Source organism: Anser cygnoides, chromosome 6 (genome assembly GCF_040182565.1).
Source record: "Anser cygnoides isolate HZ-2024a breed goose chromosome 6, Taihu_goose_T2T_genome, whole genome shotgun sequence".
In the NCBI taxonomy this organism is placed as follows: domain Eukaryota; kingdom Metazoa; phylum Chordata; class Aves; order Anseriformes; family Anatidae; genus Anser; species Anser cygnoides.
In genome coordinates this window covers 34,444,799-34,468,969 of record NC_089878.1, presented here as the reverse complement: position 1 = coordinate 34,468,969, position 24,171 = coordinate 34,444,799, and the positions used below count along the sequence as shown (strand labels likewise).

Genomic DNA, 24,171 nt, shown 5'->3' with positions numbered 1-24,171 from the left:
ATTCTGAAAATAGAACATTTGCCAAAATGCTTTGCTGGATCTAAATCTAATTCAGGCTGATAAAGGAACATCACACACACACACGCACACACAAAGAAGTTATAGACTGTGGCATGATATATGAAAGGAGAGAGAGGGTATTATCCTTCACAGCATTTAAAACTAAAGCAAGCAAAGCACAGCTAGGTGTTGAGTGGAGAAGGGTATTTTTATTATCAGGGACTTAGATCAACTTAGCTGATAGGTCTGCCCCATCTGTAATTTGTGTCTTGGTGACCTCCCTTCCTGTCAGACTGTTAATCCTTATTTCAGTACCTAAACTCTTCACCAACGTGCTCTTAAACAAAAAGAAAATAATAACTAAAGCTCACCATGTGCTGAAGAGCAGAGACGGTCTTTCAGAGTAAGCATATGTCAAGGAAACAGTGGGGCTGTGCTGATGTGACAGGCCTGAACAAAAGAAGTAAGATTTTACTGCCTATTTTTTTAGACAAACATGCAACTGATGCTGAATGAAGTGTAGATTTCTCTTTATTTTATGCATGGATTTTTATTATCAGTGATGATACACATGATGGCAGGAATCCAATATGGCATTTGAAACCTTGAGCGAGTATGTAAGCAGAGTCATTAAGTACAACAATGTTTTTCAAGGCTTTTCCTATCATTGTGTACATTCAGTAAGAGAATAAATCTAAGACAAAAGGTAAGAGTCCCACAGTACAAAACAGTATTTCTGTATTCCAAACTTGCCCTGTGCTTCAAACTTACAGTAATAATGAAAAAGATGACACTTTTTTTTTTTTTTTTTTTAATTTTCTGTGGTTACATTTAACCTATAGCAATGCTTAACTTAGAGAGAATAACCCACTGGATGCAGTTGTTTCAACCTGTGCTATTTGCTGACTGTATTGGTAACTTACTGTGTTAATCGTTGCATGAATGGTCAAAGTGTAAGTATAGAGGCTGGTTACAAGGAATGCTTATCATAGATTGGGAACTTTGAAAGCTCTTTGGGTTATTCATGCCTTTGAATTTCGTATGACCAGCATCCTTTTCTTTTTTGGCTGATATAATTCAGGTTTTGATTAAATTTACAATGTTTTTGTTATGTTAGGTGTATTTAATCAAAAATCATTCATTCCGGTTTCCTTTCTAAATGGAAAAATCTTTCTCATTGAAATTCCGATAGCAGGAATTAGCATGTATTTGTTCTAATGCTATTGCAGTGTACGATACGCACAGTACAAGCCATGTGTTACATACGGAAGTGTAATTTTGTGTCATCAGGTCATTTCTTAAAGCTTCCTGATTTTGAATTGCACAGTGGAATAAAATAGTAGCCACTGCAGGCCCTTCTTAAATACTATGTGGATAAACAACAGGTGTGCTAGATAATTGTTGTTTCATCATGGTGCATATTTCACACTCCATAACTCCCAAATGAATTACCAAAAGAATGCATAAAATTAAATGATTCAAAGATTTTGAGGCCTTCTTCCTGTGGCAAAGTGGAAATCTATTGAAATTCTAAGGCAGTATAAAAGCATAACCATTATTATTACAGACGTGTCATGTTTCTCCTATTGCTCTAGTGGAGCTAAGTGTGTAGTTTGTTTTCCTAAAAGACTTTGAAACTTAAATGAAGGACAACTACTCAAAAGTATGCATATATGAAATAAATAACAATAAGTAAATGATTAATTTCATTTGTAATTTTACTACACTTAATATGTGTGGAATTTCATTTAAAGTGTACTTCAGTCATAACTGTGTTTCTGTTACTGTTTAAGCATAGTGGCAGAGTTTAAGGACATGAATCAATGTGGAACTATGTCTCCTTTACTTAAAAAGTAGTGTGCCAGTAAGTGCTCTACTTGGTAACATTTAAGCATTTCAGATTATATCAGGTCAGTGTAATTTGCTAGTAATTTTAAATTACACATTCAATCAGATGAATCCAACATCATGCTAAGTGGTTTTTAGCACATAAAATTACTCAATAAGTATTTTCTGTTGCCATCTGTTATGAAAAGAAATCATTTCCCTGGCATGTACTCTGTATGTTTTGTGTACTTTTATGTATACTGTGCATGGAAGAAAGGGTTGGTAATTAAAATGAAATGTTATTCATAATGAATCATAAAACACCTACTGAATCAACCCCATCTTTTAGTATTGAATTTTACTAATGCTCTCCTTTGTTTCCCAAATGACCTATCTTCTTTAATGATGGTTTGGATACTGGTAAGATTCAGATCCTCATCCAGAGGCTGTGACACTATTGACTACGTCTCTGTTGACTTCGCTGAGAATGTGAAATACTGTATTGCAAGATAAAATCAGCACATAGATGCTCAGTGAAACTGAAGAGTCCATTAGTGCCTTAACTCTTGTATTACCATCTGGGTATCTCTTGATAAGGGCAAGCTAAAAGGAAAAGTTACCTTTGTCATTAAATCTTTAATAATGTGATATTGACAAACTTGAGTCTTACTGTATTTTTAGCATTTTTAGATGGCATTCCTGCTCATTTCTGCCTGGATGTGAGCAAGCCCTGTTTCATTAGTCACTAACAGATGTCTGGATGCAGGGAGGAGCAGTGATTTGTCTGTGTCCTGTATGCATTACAAGGGCATCTTGAACATTATGAATTAAACTCCATCTTACTGGGTTAAAAGTATGAAAACCAGAGTGTCGAAGTAATGACATCTGGAATTAATATCAGTGCTTTAAAAACTCAAACAGATACCACTTTTCAGTTCCTTCTTCTGGTATACACCTTCTGAGATGAATTACTTCATTTTGTAGTGTTTTGATTCTAAATTTATATAGTCAGTCATATTTTGAAAGCAGATATACTTCATCTAATGTTTTTAAGTTTCCTTTTACTTACTCTTAGCCTTACTCTTTACTTACTCTTTACTTACTTTTTTTTTTTTTACTTACTTTTTTTTTTTTTACTTACTTTACTTACTCTTTACTTACTCTTAGCCTAGGTACTTACTCTTACCTTTTTTTTCTCTAAATAAGCATTGCATCCTCTTCCTGTTCTGTAGATAAGTATATGTCTAGGTAAAGTTATTATGGATTATAGACAATGTGAGTGTGAACATGAATCAGACATTAGCATTGTATTTTAGAGGTTTGCTTAAATTCATTCCACTAAATGGTCCTTAGGAGGTTCTTGACAATAATTAGACATATGGGTACTCAGCTCTGCTACCAGTCTTTACCAGTTCATGGGGGAATAACAAATGGAATTAACCTTTAATTTAGGTCTTTAGGTCCTTCGCGTACACAGGCCTAGACTTTCAAGTATTCAGGCATTTCGCTGAGCTTTCTTAAAAATCTGGCTCCTTATCTGGTGCTGAACCGGGGGCTGACCCTTTTTGAAATTCCTATATAATACCTCCTAAGCTCTGCTTTTATCTACGGGGAAATAATGATCAATTCACAAGGTCACAGATTCCTAATCAAAAGTTGGCACCGCTTCTTCCGAACACATACAGCTGCCGAAGGGGTCTGCAGCTCTCAGCTTTCCCGTGGTAGAGGTAAAGTTCATGGCTGCTTCGAGCCCGGGGCAGGCTGCCTCCGGGGACATTCTGGCAGCAGGGTGGGACAGGGACTCTCTTTAATGTCATCATGTGCCAGGGCTTGGCACTTGCAGGGCTGGTCCAGGTCCTGCACAACACTTAGAGGGCACTGTACTCGCAGGAGCAGTTTGGCCCAGGAGCAATGGCTGATGGTTTTTATTTTCCATTTCCATAAGTACCTTGTATCCAGGCATCCAAGAAAACCACTGTAAAAAGGCTCTCCTTATTTGAAATTATTCTGCCAGAGCCGAAAACAATGCATTAGTGTTGGAGAGAAAATATGTATGTAAAAGCCTTAAACTAACAATAACATTATTTCCTTAAATCCTCCTACCACTTTTACACTCTTTTCAGTCCAGCTGGCATTTCAACAGTTTCACCAAAAAAAAAAAAAAAAAGAAAGGGTGGAGGGATGGAGAAACCTTTCAAACGCGTAATTTTGAAGCAAGGAAAATGCGACATGTTCAACATTAACCTTGACAAATTCGTGCTCCTGTCATTTAAATGAATGAACCTTTCCAATGTCTAGCTTGCTGGACCTTGAGAAACAGCAGTGAGGAAGGACTGTAAAAATGATGCTCATCTCTCTTAAATTATTTTTTCTGAGTAAATGAATGATTTCAGTGCAAACCAAATAAGGATGAATCTGCTCGCTTGAATCACCTGTTCACAGCCAATGAACTTCCATGTGAAGCAGCGTTCACCCTCCTCTGTTGCCATGTATTGATCTAAAACATCTTCCCCGAGCCTTCTCTCGCCTTTTCCTCCTACAGGCAAAAGGTTAGAGTTAGATAATAGTATTAATTTTCCAGACATCTGCACATGTTTTAATAGCCTTTAGAAGGTTTGAAATGGTTTCTGTTTGACCACCACAGGGCTAAAATGCCATTAAGACTTAGATTGTAGCAATACATAACAATCATAGCCCCTTAGTTCAACCTGGCAATAAAAAAGCTAATTTATTTTATTGTAGATTTAAATTAATGTGATGAACTCCTCTCTCAACAGGGGCTGTAACACCATTCTTACAAAAATACCATTGCCCTCCATATTTTCAAAACCAGATAAAAACCTCTGCAACAAACCTCGAGTATATTTTTGTTCTGTGTGCTTTTGAGTGCTCGTACATGTGTTTGTGTTCACATAATGCCATTCCTGAAACCATGTTGTTTCTTCTCTCATATCTACATTCTTACACTCATTTTTGTCTAACATCTCTTTGTTCTTAGAGTCAACAGAAAGAAGGTGATTAATAAATCCAGGGCAGTGTCCAGTGTTAACCTTTTTTATTTTATTTTTTTTACCACCCTGAGAACTGGTATTTTCTCGTGGGGAAAATTTTTACTAGTTAGGTAAATTGAGTTTAAAATAGCTTTTAAAAATAGACATATGCTGTTAATAAGGATAATTTTGAAAATCTGTGAAAACAATTCTTAGAGTTCAAACAATTCTTAGAGCTCAGACAGTTTTCATTTCCAACTATATGCCAGAGGAAAGCTTCAGCGTATCCTATTATAAAGTGATAAAGCAGCATTTGATAGCAGCAGCTTCTGTGATAAAATGATCATGGCAGCACTGAGAACGAATCTAATAAGGGAATTGATCTGTAGATTCCAATTCTGTAAGAGCCAACATCGATCAACATAAATGTCAATAACAAGATCGTATTGAGGTCTGCCTAATTCCTTTAGATGATTTTGGGGCATAGTCAGAAAGTGAATGTGAAAATGAGTTTTAAACTGTAAGAATCACAAATTCGAAGACCAAAATTATTTTGTGCTACCAGGAATATCTCCGGCTGTCATAATATCAGTGATCAGTATCAATTTAGCAGCATGTTGAAATTAGTGAGTAATTTAATCAGATTGTTATTGATAACGCAATTGCAATTGTCTAAGTGACACTAAACCGTCAACAACTTCCATCTGTACTTTCATGTTAAAGCATTTCTTAAATACAGTGAAATAATAACACTCCACCTTTTCACTGTTAAAGCATAGATAGCATGTGAAAGGCATGCCATAAAAGATTAATGGCATTGTTCTTCCTTGTCACAGAAGTTTAGTATAAAGCTGTTTTCTAGACTGATTTTGACCACGCTGAGATGTGAAGGAAAACTGGTGTTGTTTGTGAGCAATGCAGGAAGGGAAGGCGTCAGAACGTGCAGATTTCTGCCTCCACGCTCGGATGTTCCTATAATTCATAGCACCAGCATGAGGCTGGCATCCATTTAGCAAAGTGGAATTAACATATGGATTGCTATCAGATCAATAGAAAGGTATTTACAAAAAGCATGTACTGCTCTGTACCAAATTAATGAGAAAAAGTGAAAATATAAACTTAATAAGAGGCCTGACTCTTCTACAATGCTATACTTGCAAAACTGCTGTTTTACCATACTCCAAGGAGTCTTCCATGAGAAAGCTTGTTGAAAACATTTATTTCATTAATTGTTTACATTCTGAGTAGCTGATTACCAGGTCATTGATGTAAACTGTTGACTTTACAGTAATTACAAACCACAGGGAACTTTATACGTACATTTTCCTAAGAAATTACATTAGCTCCTTTTATTATTACTGCAATATTTACAGGCTCCTACTGTAGTGCTATTAAAAACACATTGGAGTCTCAGAGCTTGAGAACACTGATAGAGTTATAAAAACAAAACTAGGATCAGGGAGGATTACTTTGTGTCTTTCAATGTAACTTTTATTTAAAACAGTTTATGAAAATTAATGAAACTAAGGGATTTGGAAGAGGAGTAATTTTAGGCTTACAATAATATTGCCAACTCTGTGAAGAATTCAGAGAGATTATGTTATTTATGTTTATGCATCAAATGTCTGCTTAATACCTCCCAATTTATACCCTAGGATATAAGTTTTCAACCTTCTGAGTTCCTTACTTTGGAATCTAATTGACTGGTTTTTTCTCTCTCTGAATGGTTTGGTAATAACAGAGAGCAGCAAGTCTGGAAAACTTGAAGTAGATGCAAGTGAAGCCTTTGGTTTTTTTTTTTTGTGCTGGATTTGCCTTGTTAACAGGATTTTCCGATGTAGTTTTAGCACCCTAATCTTCTATACAAATGTTTGTAATATCATACCCGTGTACTTTGTCTTGGACGTTGTCAGTTAAGTCTCAGTGAACTTGCCTGGAGGATTTGCCAGCAAAACTGACAAACTGCTGTTATACTGGGTATGAATTTAAAGTCTAGCATCTGCTGTATCCCCAGACATCAAGTTTTTTAGCAATGTCCACCTAGTAGTAGGGGAGACAACAAAAACAAATGGCAAAAATCAAATCAGAACTTGCATGGAAATATTTTTATTAGATTAATAGAAAATTCAAATCTGCTTGACGTGAAATTTCTAGAATAACTGGAGGCTGCCTTTTTTGTACCAAGAAATGCTTTTGCTTACTGAAATGTGTTTTATAGTTGATCCTTTAATATTCATATTTTCTATAACTCTTTCCCCTGTTAACGCTGGGCAATACTGTAAGTTTGTGATTCTGTTTCCTGTATTTTACACAGCCAATAAATAAGGCCAATAAATACCAGTCTCTCGCTGCTTGCTCCGAGCACTCTGAGAGTTATCCTGGGGTTCACTCGCTGTGGATTAACCCCCTCCTCCCACCAAAAATAAATCCAACCAGCTGTAGTGGCAGGTCTCCCACAGTACAGGAGCTGAGAACCCTAGCAGCATCGTACAGGGCAATGAATTTCAGGTAATCCATCAGACAGACATTAAAACAGAACAGAGTACCAAGTGTGAAAGCCAGCGTATTTGGTGGTGCTAATTACCACAGGGTGTAAGACTTCTGAGTTGCTTTGTCTATTCCAGACAGAGCTGTATAATGTTTCATGTTGTGTGCTTTTGCCAAATATCAAGTACCTTTGCTGAGTGCCTGATCTATTAGAAATGGAGCCTTTAACAACAAGGAAAGAGTAAAAAGAGTTTTGTGTGATGCGTTAGCTTTACGATGAGAAGTTGTGCGTGCCTGCCGGTGCAGAGGCAAACTTGTGTATTGACAGCTTCTTGATGTCTAAGAAGTGATGAGCGTAGAATAATTTGGGGCAGGGAGGAGCATTTGGAACAGACAGAGGCTGTTAGTTTCCCACTCCACGTTTAGCCCCAGTCCTGTACAAGGTTTGGCTGGAGAAGGGAGCTCCCTGACAAGTTGGCTGCACGGTGCGTGTTCTCCCAGCCGTCTCCTGTGACTAGCTCCCATTGCCCATACTGCAGAGCTATATTCACTTTCTCCAGGGGATGCTCTGCAGCAGCACAACAGGCCAGAGCAGAGCTATGGCAAACCTCTCGTTGCTCCTGTGCTTCACCCATACCTTGCCCTTTTCTTTTTCCTGGGTGCTTGTTGGTGCAGTATTTTGTTGCTTGAGGAAATGCACAGGTACAGATTGGTTGGTCACTTTTGCTATAGGTACAGGTGAAAATACGAGTCTAAGTATTTGTGTCAAAATACTCTCACGTAGTCCTATAAAACTTGGTCTCTTTCTAGCACTTGTTAAAAATATAGAAAAGCATACCCTTATATGGTTTGTATTGCATTGCACTATTCTGTGCAACTTATAAGATAAGGCTGTGTTTTATTTTCAGAACGGGTGGAAAAATTCGTTTTATTAACTGCCTATTTCTGTGAAGAAATACAAGAACACAGTTGTGAATAGGGGACCTTATTTGATGTAAAGGCACTCCTGAAAAGTGGTAAAAGAGGACATAAACATTTCTTAAAGACACCCTGAATTCTTCAGCTGAAGCACCATAATGCTGGACTTCATTTTAGTCTAAAATATTTATCAGAGAGAAACAGTCAGAGGTAATGTCACGCTGTTAGGGTAAATGATTGCAAAGCAGATTATTAGGGAATTAGAAGGAAAAAAGCATGGATATTTCCACAGTGAAATGTCCTTGAAATTAACCTAAAGGATACAGGTATAAAAAGGAGTATGAGGTGGTATAAATGATGCACAAGAACTCTGCTAGGAAGCTGCCTGTCTTCATATTCAATAGACAGCTGGAAGGATGAAGGCAAGTTCTTAACCAAGCTGATTTACTCATGTAAAGTGCTCAGTATGCCAACTGCTATTGCCATTATAAACTGTGAAATGTTCTGTTTATAGGAAGTGAGCAGTAGGAAAGTGAGACATAATTCTGAATTTTCTATTAAATATATAACTTCTGAGAGTTGAAATATTTATCATTTTATTTTCATTGCATCAGTTACATACGATGAAACGTCAGGCATTGCTGCATGCACACAGCGTAGGATTTCAAGTGTATTTCCCATGTTAGTGATTATTAGAATTAAATACAATGGAAGCACCTTTATATGGCATTCACTTTTGCTTCATAGTTGGCTGTTTTCTGTTGACAACAACTTGTTCTGCTCACTTTAAAAAGCAGATTTACCATATGCCAGAAGCACGTGTATTGCAGTCTGTGATTTGTCTAAAGGCAAAATCTATTTCTGCTTTCAGAAGTTGAACTTCATTTTATTATTTTTCCATACACTTAACATTCTCCTTTATTTCAGAGTATCTAGTGTACGAGAAGTTCACGCTTCATGCTTTGAATAGTGTGTGTTCTTAATCTAGCTAACCTCTGACGGAATAGGTGAAACTTATTCTCTCTCCATCTGAATCCCTCTGCAGTGCATCTAGGGACGAAAATGCACTTAGGGACTGAAAAAATCAGCATTCAGTTTCAAGACAGATGTTATTTCTGCATAAACTGGTATTAAGTGAATTGCATACCTAATCACAGATATATATTTGGTCTGCTATCTTCCAGGGTGCAATGGAGATTCAGTATGGAGTGCTATTTCTGTAAGACCTTTGAAACTAAATCTCATCCTAGGTGGGATTAATTCATCACTGGACTCTGCTTTGGATGGATGTAGCAGTTAAAGATGAGCAAGGGATCAGGAGTGACAAAGTCACCTAGCGAGAGTTCTTGAGCCTCTGTCACAGCTGTATCAGCACTCTTCTCGTGTTGTACATTTTTGCATGTTTTTGGTAGAGTTACTAAGGCTTGCTTATTTAGTACAGCTGGGGTAGAACCTGGTGTGTTGCTGCCTGTGGATTTGAGAGGAATCTTTGTGCAGAGAAGTATTAAAAATGGGTGGCGTGAAGGCTGCAGAAAGGTATTCCCTGCCAGTCCTGTTGCAGCAGCTGCTCTATATGGGAGAGAAGTCCAGAGTTTGCCTTTTCAGGGTTGTGATGCCCCGGATAGCAGCAGAGGTGAGGGGATGCACCAAACAAATATTTGCAGCTCTGGCTCGGAGCACCGGGATGAAAATGTCTCTCTCAGAACCTCGAGAATTTCTTTCTTGTGAATGATGGGCTTTGGCTCATGTGAGAAAAACAAAGCCAATTGATTTAATAGCAATTAACTCATCCGATATTGGAGAGTCATACACAGTTTGGCATAATTCATTGAAAATTGTTCTGGCAATGCTGCAGGCCATTAGACATTTTAAAAAGGAGATGGGAACTGATAGATATTCTGTACAGATCCAGTCACAAGGCACTGTGGAGTCTCCCTGTAATACTGCCTCATGCCAGGAGGCTGGAGCCTTCTTTTATCTTCCTAGAAAGCCTTAATAAGGATGTCGCTGTGGGGAGGGGGGCTGGCCTTCTGTCTGATGGATTGGTTATCTGCTGCCAGATAATTGTATTTCCTATTGCACTTGATATAATAGGTTTCCACCTAAATTATCAATTACTTTGTTTTTATTTTTTATGTGGGTTGCGGGACTTATTCTTGACTTTGAGCCATATTGCTCCACCTTGGCTGAAAACACAAGCAAGCCGGGAGACAGCCCATGGCAATAAAGCCTGGGAAACCACGATCTTGCAGTCGAAGGTGGAGCTTTTCTGCCACTGCTCACAGGCAGCCGCAGAGATGCCCTTTCCACTCTGCCTGGCCTGTGCCTCCCCACCAGCTCCAGAGACATGGCTGCAGCCCAGCCACAATGCTGGGAGCCTTTTTGTCTGCACCTGCCCCAGCAGTACTCAGCACAGGGCAATTTCTGAGCAAATGGGTCCAGCCCATGCCGTGTTCACTTCCGTAAAGGTTTTCGGTTCTGCAGTCCAGTGCTCCTGATGCTTTCCTGTTTTCAGAGGGGCGTCCCATGCACAAATACTGCCCAGTTTCCCCTTATCCCCGTAGGCCACCAACTACCTCAATGCACCCCAAATGGGGCAGATGAAGTGAATTTATAGCTATAACTCTTTGGTTTGTATTTAAATATTCGTTTAAACTGATGTGGTCTTTTCTGTGAAAGGCAGTCTGTGCTGTGGTCAGCCTTCTGTTGCACTGCACTGCGATAGCATCAACAGTGATTTTCCCATTGTGTGGTTTTCAAGGCAGCAGTGACTCCTTGATCTGGGTATGTGACCATCCGAAAATAACTACAAAGGACACGGTACATTTTGCTTATCTGAGAAGAAATCAGCATCAAGTTACATAGTTAGCACAATCTGCTACTTGATTTTAAATGGATCATAATGAGATTTTTTTAACAAATAGAGTTTTTACTATTTTTGATTTGGAAAATGGAGAAGGAAGAAAAACAAATAATTGAAAGAAAAACAATTTTCTTATCATTTTTCTTCTGTAATTGGATGACTTGCTTCAGTGCTGTGCGCATGTATTTAATTAATGATCTCAAACTGTGCTCTGCTGTTTGTTAATGCTAGTCATTGTGCTGGCCGCGTGTCTGTTGGTGTCTTTGCATATGCATGGGGGGGATATTTCCAACGTGACGGTCTTTCATTTGATGCAGAAATATAATCACATTGCACATCTCGAAAGCATTTTCCTGTGTTTCAGTCTGCTGGTTCACCTTTGTTATTATAGAGTCAGAGAGCTGAATGCTGGCAAAGACCACTGAAACGTAGCATGAAACGTGCACAGCCCGGCCTGCCCGGTGATGGAGCCAGTGTGGTCGAAGCCCCGCAGCCCCAGGCTGTTTGCAGCGTGCTCTGCTGGGCTGTGTCTTTTCACCAGCCAGCTCTCAGGCCAGAAATGTTTGTTTTTTCTGCCTATTCAGAGGTATTAGATCCAAGCAGGCTGACCTCTGCTCTCAAGTCTGACATAGACAATAACAGCAGCGCACTAAGTCCCACTGGATGACATTGTAGGGTGTATTTTGTTCCCCTTACTGAGATGCATACATGTCCCCATTTAAGTAATGAGCTACTTCAAATGCTTTGCTGGAAAAATGGGAAGACAGTTTTACAACTGTAAAACTCCTATAGCACTATTTCTAGAATACTTTGGGGAAAATAGATGCTCAGGTATAAATGTTCATCCATCTCAGATGTCCACTGTCATCAGTTCTAATGCACAGATCTGGCTATAGTAACTCGCACTAAAAATCTCTGGAAGCGAAAATCAGATGGCTGATTTCATCGGAGAAAGTGATTCCTCTGCCAAGTGCAAGCACAACACTTGTTCATAACATCAGGTTCTCCTGTTTCAGAAAATAGTGGAATTTTCTGGTGGTTCAACGATGCACTTGGAATTATTGTCAAGAATAACACGTGTACTAAGTCAGTAAATCTGTGAGCTTGGGAAGGCATTTTACCTGGAGCTTAAATCTTGAGCAAACACCCAACGGTAACTCTACTAATAACGTTTTAAAGGGTACACACTGAATAACTAGGGAATAGCCATCCCTGGTGTTAAAAAACACATAGCCTGGATGTACTTAATATTTATAATAAAATGTATATTGGATACTGAGTGCCTGTAGCATTTTAATCTACTCAACAATATGTTGGACAAAATACGATTCTACAGAGCATTGATCACTGAAGCTATTTGCCATAATCTGCAGCAGGACAGCACCTCCTGAAGAGCCAGCACATAAAACCTGTATGAATATGTAACTCTTGAGAAATGATTCCCAAATTACTAATTACTGGTTAGAAAAAAAAAGATTTGCTAGCATATCTGAAATGCACCTGAAGCACGGCACGCAGATCCAGAGGCTGTAGCAGTGGCCCTGTGGCTCTGCCTGTTTGGCTTCCAACAGATGAATTTCTGCAGCGGGTACCAGGAGAGCAGGCAGGGTAAGGTACCACGTTACTGATGTTTCGGGGCCCTGCAAAGAGCTGCCTTGTCACTGTTACTTCTGTGCCGTGAGGAAGGACTTCAGTGGGTACAGGTTCTCCTTCCCTCTTTCACCAAGTTTTTTGGATGGGCAGAGTGAAGGGCCACGCATGCAGCCTCGAAAAGTCTCCCCCCTGGTTTACATCCTTTGCAAGGAAGGGCACCTGGAGCCATGCCAGGGCAGGGGCTGTGCTACTGATTCTTCCAGGTGGAAGGTGTTTTGGGGTAGGTTTTTTTTTTTTTTCTTTTAAAGTCCTTTTTCATTGATCTTGGTGGACTGTGAATAGGATCCATACTGCCTGTTCCATGATATGTTGGTCCAGTGACTGACAAGACTGCAGGTATTTCTTCTGGTAAAGTCATTGGCCAAGGCATTCACATAAATCATGGATTTTATTGAAACTGCAATTAAAACAAATCAGGTTTAATGCACACTTGAAAGCCTTAGTAATTGGTATACAGGTGAATATGGAGGAAGTGGCACCAGCTTAGTCGTTCTTCCAAGCAAAACCGAAGGAAAGAACAGTGTATATAATCGAACAGCATCTGAATATTAATGCACAAAATCCTCTGAGTCCCTAGTTCCCTGATGCAATTATTTTCTATTCACATTAATTGTTCCTAACAGATGACATTAATGACTTTGAGTTAAAATGTGTGCAAGGGAGGCCTTCAGCAGATCAATGCTGTTTAAAAATTGGGTCACTTTTGCAATCATTCATTCAAGGTGTAGCAGCTCGTAAATAAAACAACATTAACATGTTGATTGATTTATAAATGTTAATTTTGTAGTTCATTTTTATGCTTTTTCCCTGAAACCTGTCAAACTCTATGGATAGTGGTGGAACTCATGTTCATTTGTCATTGTTGCATATTAAATAATGATAAGTTGCAAAACAGAGACTGGAAGAAAAAGTATGGTTTGTTTTAGATGAAGAACAACCTGTTCTTCAGACAGGACATCTGGAACAAAACAAGCACGAACAGCAACACTTCGAATTAGAACAAATCCTCTTTTAACTCGGGGTCTTCATTTCCCTTGAAATTTAACCACAGAGTTTGGAATTTTAAAAATGCTGATCTGTTGCATACTTGACAAATGCTTATGCTTTGCTCATTCCCTTCTAACCTCCCCACCACCCAGAAACTCCATTCACGCATCTTAGACCTCTCGTCTGGGGATTTGCTTTCAGAAGTAGAAAGAAACAGAAGCTTGATGCAATCGCGAACTGCTGATGCTCAGATCCACGTGAGTTTTTGTGCTGTCCTTGTATTCCTCGTTCGGCACCTTCCTTTTCGCCTCTGAAGTCTGATGTCAGGGATGAGGCATAAAGCCGATCTCTGAATTGAAACACTGTTGAGGCAGATAACAATACTTCTTCTTCCTTCTGTTCTCTGAAATTCAATATTGTGTCCTCGGTTGATATAGTAAGCAGATAGTGTCACTCTGTGCAAAAAAGCATAAATCTTAGCAGTGTCCCCAAGATACCTTTCTGGGTATTGATTACATCTCAGAATCTCTGAGAAATGGTCAAGGAGCTTTTTATTAAAGCCCATACACCATATTATTCATCCACTTTTATGATATATTATGTATGAACTTTTAAAAATTCATGGGCTCTGCTTTTTTTTTTTTTTTTTTCCAGATAGAGTTAGCTTTGTGCTTATTTGGCAAAATCTTAGCCAGTGTGGCTTTCATGTTTCATTGTCAAAGAGAAAAGTAGCTTAAAAAACAAAAGTCACATGAAGATAGAGAGGAATAAAGAGGACAAGAACAGAACATTGAACCTGTGTGTGCCTTTGATCTCGAAGTGTAGTAGCGTCAACAAAAATGTAATCTCCTTTGTAGTACGTATTATAATGAAAAGGCATTGTTTCAAAGGTTCACAAAAGTGCTAACAACCCTTTGTATGATATGTAATTAAGCCTTCAGGTTAGGTTTTTCTAAGTATATAGTTTTGTCTCTTTTATAGTCTGATTCAGTTCTCTGTGATGTCTAGCAAAAATTAGGTATTTAAATTGTAATATTACATTTGGGCCTTTGTACTCCAATTTTGTTAAAGGTAATGATTTAAAAGTCATGATTACAAAAAATTAACATTTCACCATGTCAGTTAATAAACCCATATACATGTTAAATGTATTTAATTAATGCATCATAAACATACAATTTAAAGTACTTTCTGAGAGAACTTAGAGAATAAAGGCAAATTGCCAGAGAATATTCCAGTCCTTTTTAGTAATCTGAATGCAATCTAGATGTTGGGTAGACACCCTAACTCGGAATCTCTAATGGCTTGATGTTTTTTGCACGTTTTCTTATCTCTTCAACAGTAAAGATGATTACAGTAATATACTGTTCTTTTGCTTCGCTTGTATATCCTCTTTTCATATTGTTAAAACTACAGGACCTTTCTTCTCTTTTGGTGCAAAGGAAACTGAAGTGAGGGGATGGACAGGCCCACACACTAGCCAAGGTGATAGGAAGGGAAGGCAGTACTTTTCACTGTGCTCCGATCTCTTCTTTTCTCTTACAGGATATTCTTATAGGAAAGGATTATCCAGGCATCCTTCCCTTCAACACTATGATGGCTGGGACATAGCTTAGTATAAAGGGCAGAAATTTGACATGACATCTTTTTCCAGTGCCACAGCTGAAAGGCACTGAAATAGCCAGAGCGGGCATATGCTGCCATTGGCCTCTGTTCAGTCAACCTTACAGGGAACGACGCCGTCATGGCTGTGGCAGCTGATGAGAGGGTCTCCCATGGGAACCACGATGTCAGAAATAAAGTGTAATTTGTCTCCACAAAGCAAAAAGTCTGTTTCAGAGCTAAAAACAAAGGCATCATCCTGCCTCTGATGCTGAAACGTATTCCTCCCCGAGTTCACAGATTTAAAGGCTATTCCTCCTGCATCCATTTGACTTTCTAGGAGAACATGTACCAATAACTCCCAGAGGTGAAATGTGCTCTTGCTACCTCTAAATGATTTTCCCATTCATAAGTTTGGCCTGTGACATAGAATAATGATTTGCCCTGTAGTTACGTTTGTCAAAAACAGAACATTATTATGTCAGCTGAGCAATGAACAGCTGTACTGATGAACTCCTCAGCAGTAAAAATTCTGCTCTCCCATTTAACCAAAAGCGGTTCAGCCCTAGTAATAATGAATGGGAGGTTGTGGAGGAATAAGTGAAAGAAATGAGCAGAAGTCCAATAAACATGCTAGTGTATGAGAAGTGAGTACAAACTGAATGTTTTTCCAGAGATTTGCATGAAGCAGCTGCGTCTGTTGCATGTACAGTTTTGATATTTGTTTTGTGGATCCTATAACTTCAGATTTCTTATGACTTCCTGAATATAAAGGTAAATTTTTCATCTATGCAAAATTAATTGGAACCTATATCCGTGTTCAAGAAGCAATAAATATTTGAGGTTGCACAATCATACTCTGCCTTAATGAAATTCAAACCAAAGTTTTATGAAATAGAGTTGTGTCATTCTTTCTGGTGTTACTGGTAATTAAAACGATGTCAGATTTGGTAAGGAAACTGGAGAATTGCCTAACAGGATGGTGCAGGCACTTAACGTTAAAGAAGCTCTAACATTGTTAGGCACAAGAGTATTAGTTTGGAAACAAATTAAAGTAATCCTAGATACTCCTACGGAGGTTTAATATTTTACCTAAAGTGCTATCTGCTCTTCATTACTCTCTTCCTCAAAGCTGGCACTTAGTCACAGTCAGCTGAAATTGCATTTGGAGAGGGGCGATAACTACACAAGTACTAAAGGCAGCCATAAAGTGTCAATAAATTGCATAAGCAAGAGGCTTCAGCTGTCTGCAAGTGACACAAAGATGGATTGTCCTACGTCAGAGAGTTTCTTAGACAAAGCTTTGAACTAGATAGGAAACCAAAATTAGACTGTAATGGAGAGATTCCATTCTCAGTGGACATTCTGCTTGGGATACTAAATTAATTTACCTTGTCTAGGGTATACAGCCTCATCTGTTACATTCCAGGGCTATAATGCAGTTGTCAAGATGTACTTGTATTCTTATAACTTTGTTTTCTGTATCTTACTGGAGCATGCTGCTTATGTACAAAGCATAATTCAAATAGACTCAGAATAATCTTTAGCAAAAGAAGAGCACAATACTTGTTCAAGAATAAAGGAAAAAACATGGAGGATTGTGGCTTTTTCCCCTGACAAATGAAAATATTAGCAATTTTTAACTTAGTTCTCTGTATGAAAATCACCAGACACTAATGGCATAATAGGAAGGTGTAAGTAGCTTACTTGCTTTTCTTTGTCCTTCTTAATCAGAGGGAAGTTAAATGATCTTTTTCCAGCCATAAGATATTTCTATTTCTTCTCATGTTTTAGGAATGCCAGCAGAATCTGAAATCCAGTATACCTGTCTTGAAATGCCAGAGTCAATTAAATACGACAGGTCCTAGCCGCCTATATCCCCGGAGCAGCTGCAGTAGCAGTGAACTCTCCCTCTCAAGTGCTTGCAGTGAATATTCCAGTGGTTCCTCCTACACTTGGAATGATGGGAAGACATGCAGCAAAAGGGTAAATGAAATTAATTTGCTTCATTCGTTAGCTTAAGCTGCCTTTCAGATTATTATTTTTTTCATTTTCTTCCTTCTTTTGTATTTAAAACAGTTGTCACTAAACTCAGGAGTTCTCTCCCTGCTGTTTCCCTCCTCTCACTCTCCCTCATTTATTTTTTTTAACAATTCCTTTATCACTCCAATTTGCTCACAGTTTCCTCATTTATTCTGACATTTATTCTGTCTTTTCACAATCCAAATTGTTCTTCTCCTTCTTTATCTTAATCCTGCCATTCATATTGTTCTTCCTACAGGTTTTAAATCCACTGCAGCTTTCACACCAGTATGAAATCCTGTATTAAAAAAGAACATTGCTATTAATAGCAATGGATGAAACGTAATGCCCTATGCACTCCTAAATCTCTTTAATAAAACAGTAACGTTTTTATTAACGGCACTTGTGAGTAATATGTGAGTTCTATTTTGTTTTGACAGTCATCCGTGAGCTGGGATAAAAGAATAAGCATTGGTTCTTCACTCCCAAGCAACCTCTCAAGTCCTGCAGATGATCTACCTCCAACTCGTATCAAGGAAAACCATATCCTAGAAGGGCTGAAGAAATTACAGAAGCAAAAAATATTACTTGAATCACCTTCAGTAATATCAAAATGGGGTTACAAAGACTGCATGAACTCCAATGAAGGAATATATTCCCCTGGTGTTAAATGTGGCAGCCATAATGAACAGGCTCATTGTAAGCCAATGGAGATGGGAAGTATTTGCATTGAACATAACAAAACTTTCTCTTACGATTCGGATTCACATGATGATGCAGATGATGATTCTTCATCCTTATTATTGCTGCAGGAAGTACCAAGCAAAGACTGCAGGATCTATTGTAACAAATTAACTCATAGTGTTTCTGACAGTCTCTTTGACTGGGACCCTAATAAGAAACATTTGCCAGAAAGAAGTTCATATTTTAATTCAAAGGAAAGACCTGAAAAATTAACCAGTTTTGTCAGTGGATTTCAGGCAGAAGTAAAACTGTGCACCAGAGCAAAGCTGCCTGAGTTACAGTTAGATCAAAGCCATGCTAATACGGGCTGGAAGGACCTTAATTTTCAGCTTTCAGATACTGATGACAATGAAGTCTTGGATGAATTGCGTATAGAAAGCAGTGATGAGAAGAGTCCATCAGATCTATTATCAAGTCCTTTTTCTGAGAAGTACACAAAGAACTCTGACGTGCTCGTAGTCACAGAGAATTCTCAGTTTACTGACAAAGAGGAAAAACAGATATCTGCTCAGTTAGATATTAGGCCAAAGACATGTAATTTCATTAAACAACAAAAGGTCGTAAAAAAGACCTCTTCTGAAGAGTGCATTACCGTAATATTTGATGCCGAGGATGGTGAGCCTATTGAATTCAGCTCTCATCAAACTGGAGTTGTCACTGTAACAAGAAATGAAATTTCAATCAACCAGCCACAAACTAGGTCCAGTGCTGAATATACTGAACTTATACCTCAGGGAATAACTAATTTGCAGGCAGGAAGCAATGCTAGAAACTACACCGCTTTAGAAGGATCTGAAGATAAAACCAAGAACACTCTTGAAGATAATACAGGTAATAAAAATACAGTTGTCCCCCTGACCCGCAGTGAAGCTTCACACTGTGGAAGAGTAATATTGCAAAATGCTCAACGACAAAAAATAGTGAAGCCAGTGAATGATGTATCATACAAGGCCAATTCAAGCTTCACTGTTCACGCAGGAATCAATCAAAAGCCAAACTTGACTAAAATACCCAGCAGAGGGAAATTTTCTCCACAAAAAACTATGATGATGGAAAGCCATGAGACACCTGTAGCTATGTCAGTGAGCCATGCAACCCTTGAAAAATCACCTGCTCTGCCACCTGTAAAGCTTTCCAGATTCAAAAAGGCCCAAAGTCCACCTCATAATTTTGACTCAAAAGTAGACTTGCAGGTTCCAAAGGCCCCTGCCCACCTCCTGCCCAGCTCAAAGCGTCCAGGCAGGGGCAATGGGACAAAGTGTCCAAAGAGTCAGAGCCCAGCATCACCACTGTTGCCTCAGCACCTTATAGAGCCCAGTGACTACGGAGAACCTCCAACCAGAGACTTCCATTGCGATTTAGCAACTGTAGAAGCCCGATCGCCATCCCCACCCCTTCCTCCGGGCAGGTCAACATCCCTGTTGATTCGGCCTGATTATGCTCATTCATCACCTGTAGCTGTAAAGTTAGGAGGAGCTGGTCCCAGTGAGACAGCAAAAAATATACTGAAATCATCACCATTAAAAGGAGCTGTGAACTCCGGCTTTCATAATCAATCTAGTCATGAACTGCAAGCAAAAGCTGTATCTTCTGGGGCCAAAATTGAGTTATCTTATCTTCAGGAAAATGCAGAAGCAATTATGCAAAATAAATGTGTATCTCAGCAACCCCATAGTGCATGCCAAGGACTTTCCAAAGTTTTCACAAAGCAAGTCTGCCCAAAAAACCCTAATCAGCCAGGTCTCCACAGGAATCGTGAGCTCCTGAACACAAATTTTCAAACAGACAGATCCTTTCCCCTGGGCTGTCCGTCATTGGAAACAACTTCTTCACAGGAAGCATATTCCAGCAAAAAAGATATTTCCAGTGACAGTGGGGTTGATCAGCCTCAAATGATGCCAAACATTTTCCCTGCAACTCCTCAATGTCACGCCACAAGCACAGGTGAGCCCTTACTATCTCAGGTAAACAATTCCCCATTGTCATCCTTTCATGGTAGTGACACTGCAAATGCTACGCAAAACTCTAATGAGAAAGGAATGAAAACCCGTCTCCCTGTAGGACTGAAATTATTTGTCAAATCTCCTCAACTTCTCCGAAAGAGCTCTACTGTCCCAGGGAAGCAGGAAAAAGACAGTATAAATGCAGCTTCCAAAAGCAATGTGAGTTCAAGTAAGTACAAGCAAAATGAATGTCTAACCACCAGAGGTGCAATGGATGCTGAATTAAAAGACTCCAAGTCTGATACCGATATAAAAGATAATTTTACTGTGGGACTTAGTATGGATACAGCATCACCTCAGCCACATGAAAACTGCAGCTTGGTGGTAGACAGAGTAGATGGATTAGAAAGCAAATTAGTTAAGAGATCTGCTTCTTCTAGCAACAAGTCACACTTGAAACCAGCTCTGGGCATGAATGGAGCAAAAGCTCGTAGTCAGAGTTTTAGCATTCATACAGGGGAAAAGCCATCTGCTCTTGTTACAGAAGGTCTTGGAAAACAACGGACTCAGATTATTACAAATACTTCTGACAGAGGAAATTCTCTAACAAGGCAGAACTCAGCCATGGAAGGACTTCAAATCAAGGCCATTCCTGGGTCAGCAGTGACACAAGAGACTCCTTCAAATGCTTCAAAAACCACAGAAAATTCGTACTCTAGACAAGGTTCTTTTGGAAATAAGAGTAATTGCAATAGCCAGCATGGAAGCCCAAGCAAACTGCCATTCAGATCACCTCCAAAAGTAGACTTGTTTCACAGCACTTCAAAATATGATGGAAACAAAGCATTTTCTCAAAAAGATACACGCAGTCCATCTGTCCAGAGTGAGAAAAACAGTGAAAATTTAAAACATGAAGCTCTAAATAAAAAAAGTATTTTGCCTGCAGAATTGGAGTTAGAAGCATCAGCTACTGCATCTTCCAAACAGATTTCATCGTTTCAAAGCTTGGATGGAATAAAGTGTCCTCATAAACTGGACGCAACGAAATCACAAAGACACCAGATGTCTTTAAAGTTAGCGGAAGCCTCTGAGGTTACTGATGTTTTTAGTTCACCTGCTCTACAGCCTACAATAGAGGAGAAGGTCATGTTATGCATCCAAGAAAATGTCCAGAAGGGTCAGGAACAGAACAAATCTCCCACTGTGGAGACTAAACAAAAGACCGGGCCCTCTATAGCTAATTGGTTTGGCTTTCGAAAGAGTAAGCTCCCAGCACTGAGCAGCAGGAAACCTGATGTTCCTAAAACAAAGGTAGAAAAAAAAGAAGCAAAAGTTTCAGGATTTGGAATTAAGCAGGCAAAATTAGAGAGAAGAAAGGAAAAAAAGCAAACTGAACAACACTGTGAAATGGAAAATGAAATTAACAGGAAAACAGGCAACAGTGACATTTTAGATGATACCATGGAGAGTAAAATTTTGAAACCATCACAAAACACGTCCTGCCAGATTGGGTGTGAACAAGTCAGAGGTTCCACCTCAGCTGCATACTCACCAAAAGACAGTTTTATGAAAGAGCTTTTAAACAGGTATGGGATGTTTTGTTGTGCACTGTAACTTTACCAGCATCCTCAAATGCTAAGTTCAATGTATGTTCCTCTTAGACTAAGAATGCATGGGAGCAATCAGTTTGTAAACCATCAGGACTTTTGTTTTTAAAGGAAAAAAGCATTAATAATGAGATGATAATTCTGTTGATGTTTTTTTTTTTTGTTAACCAAACCAATGGTGTTTGAAATTAAAGAATGGAAAGTTACATCCAAGTTGATAGAAATAAGAAATGATTCCAGAAATCAAGAATGTAGGCAGTTGATCTGTAAATATAGAGGATACTTAGGTACATGTGTTAATGTATTCCATTTCCATGTATTCTAACCAGTAAACATGTTTGGAAAGTAGTCAGAATTAGTTACATTTCTAGCTACCATAACCTTTGGTCACAGAAGAACTTAGCAATTGCTATACTGTGTTTTCACGTTTGCCCCACAGCAGTCACAAATATAAAATAAATCATTACATGTGAAAGACTAAATTGATATACTACCTGAAATTGCAAGTGACAGATTTGATCAAGGCTAGTTAGAAACATTTATCACTCAAAGGTCTAGAGACAGAAAGATATGGAGAGGTTACTTTAAACATTAAAGGAATGGAAAAGTAGAGTGATTGAAGAAGGGCAATGTAATTTATCAGAGGAATCACTCTCTACCTGCAGAGTTGATAAGAAAGCAGCTCAGCAGACAGAAAGTGGATCAAATAATGTTTCCTACAGGAGCGTGTCGAAGGGCAGCTCCCAGGGCTCCTCTCTTCACAGCAACTCTATCAGCTCTCAAGGAAACCACAAGAAAAACAGCAACACAAAAGCTGATATGGAAATGCAGAATCAGACCCTGGTAAGTGCTTTAGAACATGAAAATGTTATTACCTTCTTTTTAACTTCTGGATGTGTTCCTTATTGCCAGTACAGACAAACAGGATAATAACTGTTTATATATGATTTTGTGCAGCGAGAGAATTGTGAATTAATACAGAAGTTGGCAGCTTGACTATAGGCCAGATTATACAGCTAGTCATGAAGGTCCTACTGCTTCTGCTGGCAATTCAATTTCAGTGGAGATATATGCACAGCGATGTTATAATCATACTGCAGTACAGTGTAATAATAGGACCATTTTCTTTTTTTCCATTTTTTCCCCTTTCCCTGAAAATTGCATGCCTGCCAGTGTTGAACATTACTCTGAATGTTATAGAAAACATTAAGCCCAAAAAGTGCAGTGCTGGTGGGGAAAAGGCAAAGCATTTGACCACATTTGGGAATATTTGTCACTTAAGAGGGAGTCTTTCAAAAGCAAAAGCATACATTTCACCGATGACTCTGTGCCACGGAAAATCTCCCTGTTAATCCTTGTAGTTAGTTTTACATTTTAACAAAGTACTAACTATACACGATTCTTTAATTTACCTAGCAAATAGCAATGTTGTGATTTAGAAGAAAAATATTTTTTTTTTCTGTTAGCTGCTAGATTCTGATTTTTGAAAGGTTATGTGAGTGGCTAACTTTTCTTTACCTTGAATAGTGTAAGCACAGCCTAGGATTGTAGCCTAAAGTGAAACTGAATGGATGCCCTTCCTTGTGAAGCTTTTAATTATTAACCTTGGAATTTAGTGAGTAATTTCTTGCTCAGCAAGGGCCTTTCCCATGATGTTTTAAAGTCCAAGCACAATGAGAATAGAGATACTTTAACTTGATCTTATGTAATTGCACTTCATAAGCATTCTTTTCTCATTCCTGGTAGCTGTATTGACCATATTACTGTGATTGTTATTAAAAATAATCACTATTTTCACAAAATAGTCTGAAAACTTATGCCAAATATATATACTGAACATGAAGCTACTACTTCTGTTGTTCTGATAAAACTGAATTATTGAAGTACAGCACATGCAACTATTTCATTTTAGAGAATTTGAAATACATTTTGGGGGGGATGTGTTTCAAGGTTAAAACATTTCAAAAAGCTTCACAATGAGAACTGGAGAAACTGTTGTTGTTTCAGATGGTTAAGGTTGAAGTATGAACACACATGGTTTCAACTTCAGGCAAAAGATTTTTTTACTTCAGTGCAAATGTCTTTCCTAAGAATATCCACAAGGTCGTTTTTTAAAACTTAAAGGGAATATGCGCAGAATGCGTGTGTTGGAAAACTTTTTTCTCCTGACTATTGTGGTATCATCTCTTCTTTGAAAATGTAGATGTCTCCTGCATTATAAAACCACAAATTATAAGCGTATCTAAGGCTGTCCTTGTAGTGTCACAGAAAGGAAAGAGAGAGAATGAAAGTCTGGAAATGTGCAATATGCAGGAAATTCAATCCAACTGATCTAGAACTTTGATAGCAAAGCAGAGCCCCTTATCAGAGCCACTCAGTTTAACTATGCCCCATTTAATATGGTCCTGACAGCTTAGGGTATATCTTCACTGTACAGAAGTACAAAAAACTCTGCACATCGCTTCTACAATTTCTTTCTAACTTATTATTTTCTAATGCTGTAATAATTTGCTGTGCTTTTTGTCTGT

General features: G+C 38.6%; 1 protein-coding gene across 25 annotated transcripts in view; it reads left to right on the top strand.

Annotated features, from left to right (window-relative positions):
* The window catches only part of NCKAP5 (NCK associated protein 5), a 438,779-nt gene that overhangs the window by 359,394 nt on the left and 55,214 nt on the right, over positions 1-24,171 (top strand). For 22 of the 25 annotated variants that reach the window (XR_007169250.2, XM_013186421.3, XM_066999996.1 and 19 more), the window contains 4 exons: positions 13,878-13,982; positions 17,122-17,313; positions 17,790-21,622; positions 22,309-22,486. Coding sequence is in view for 24 of the 25 variants with exons in the window: in XM_013186421.3 (XP_013041875.3) it covers positions 13,878-13,982; positions 17,122-17,313; positions 17,790-21,622; positions 22,309-22,486 (4,308 nt within the window). In the remaining variant the exon portion in view is untranslated. The remainder of the gene's footprint in view (positions 1-13,877; positions 13,983-17,121; positions 17,314-17,789; positions 21,623-22,308; positions 22,487-24,171) is intronic. The other 3 variants (XM_048079596.2, XM_048079608.2, XM_048079599.2) reach the window with 2 other exon arrangements.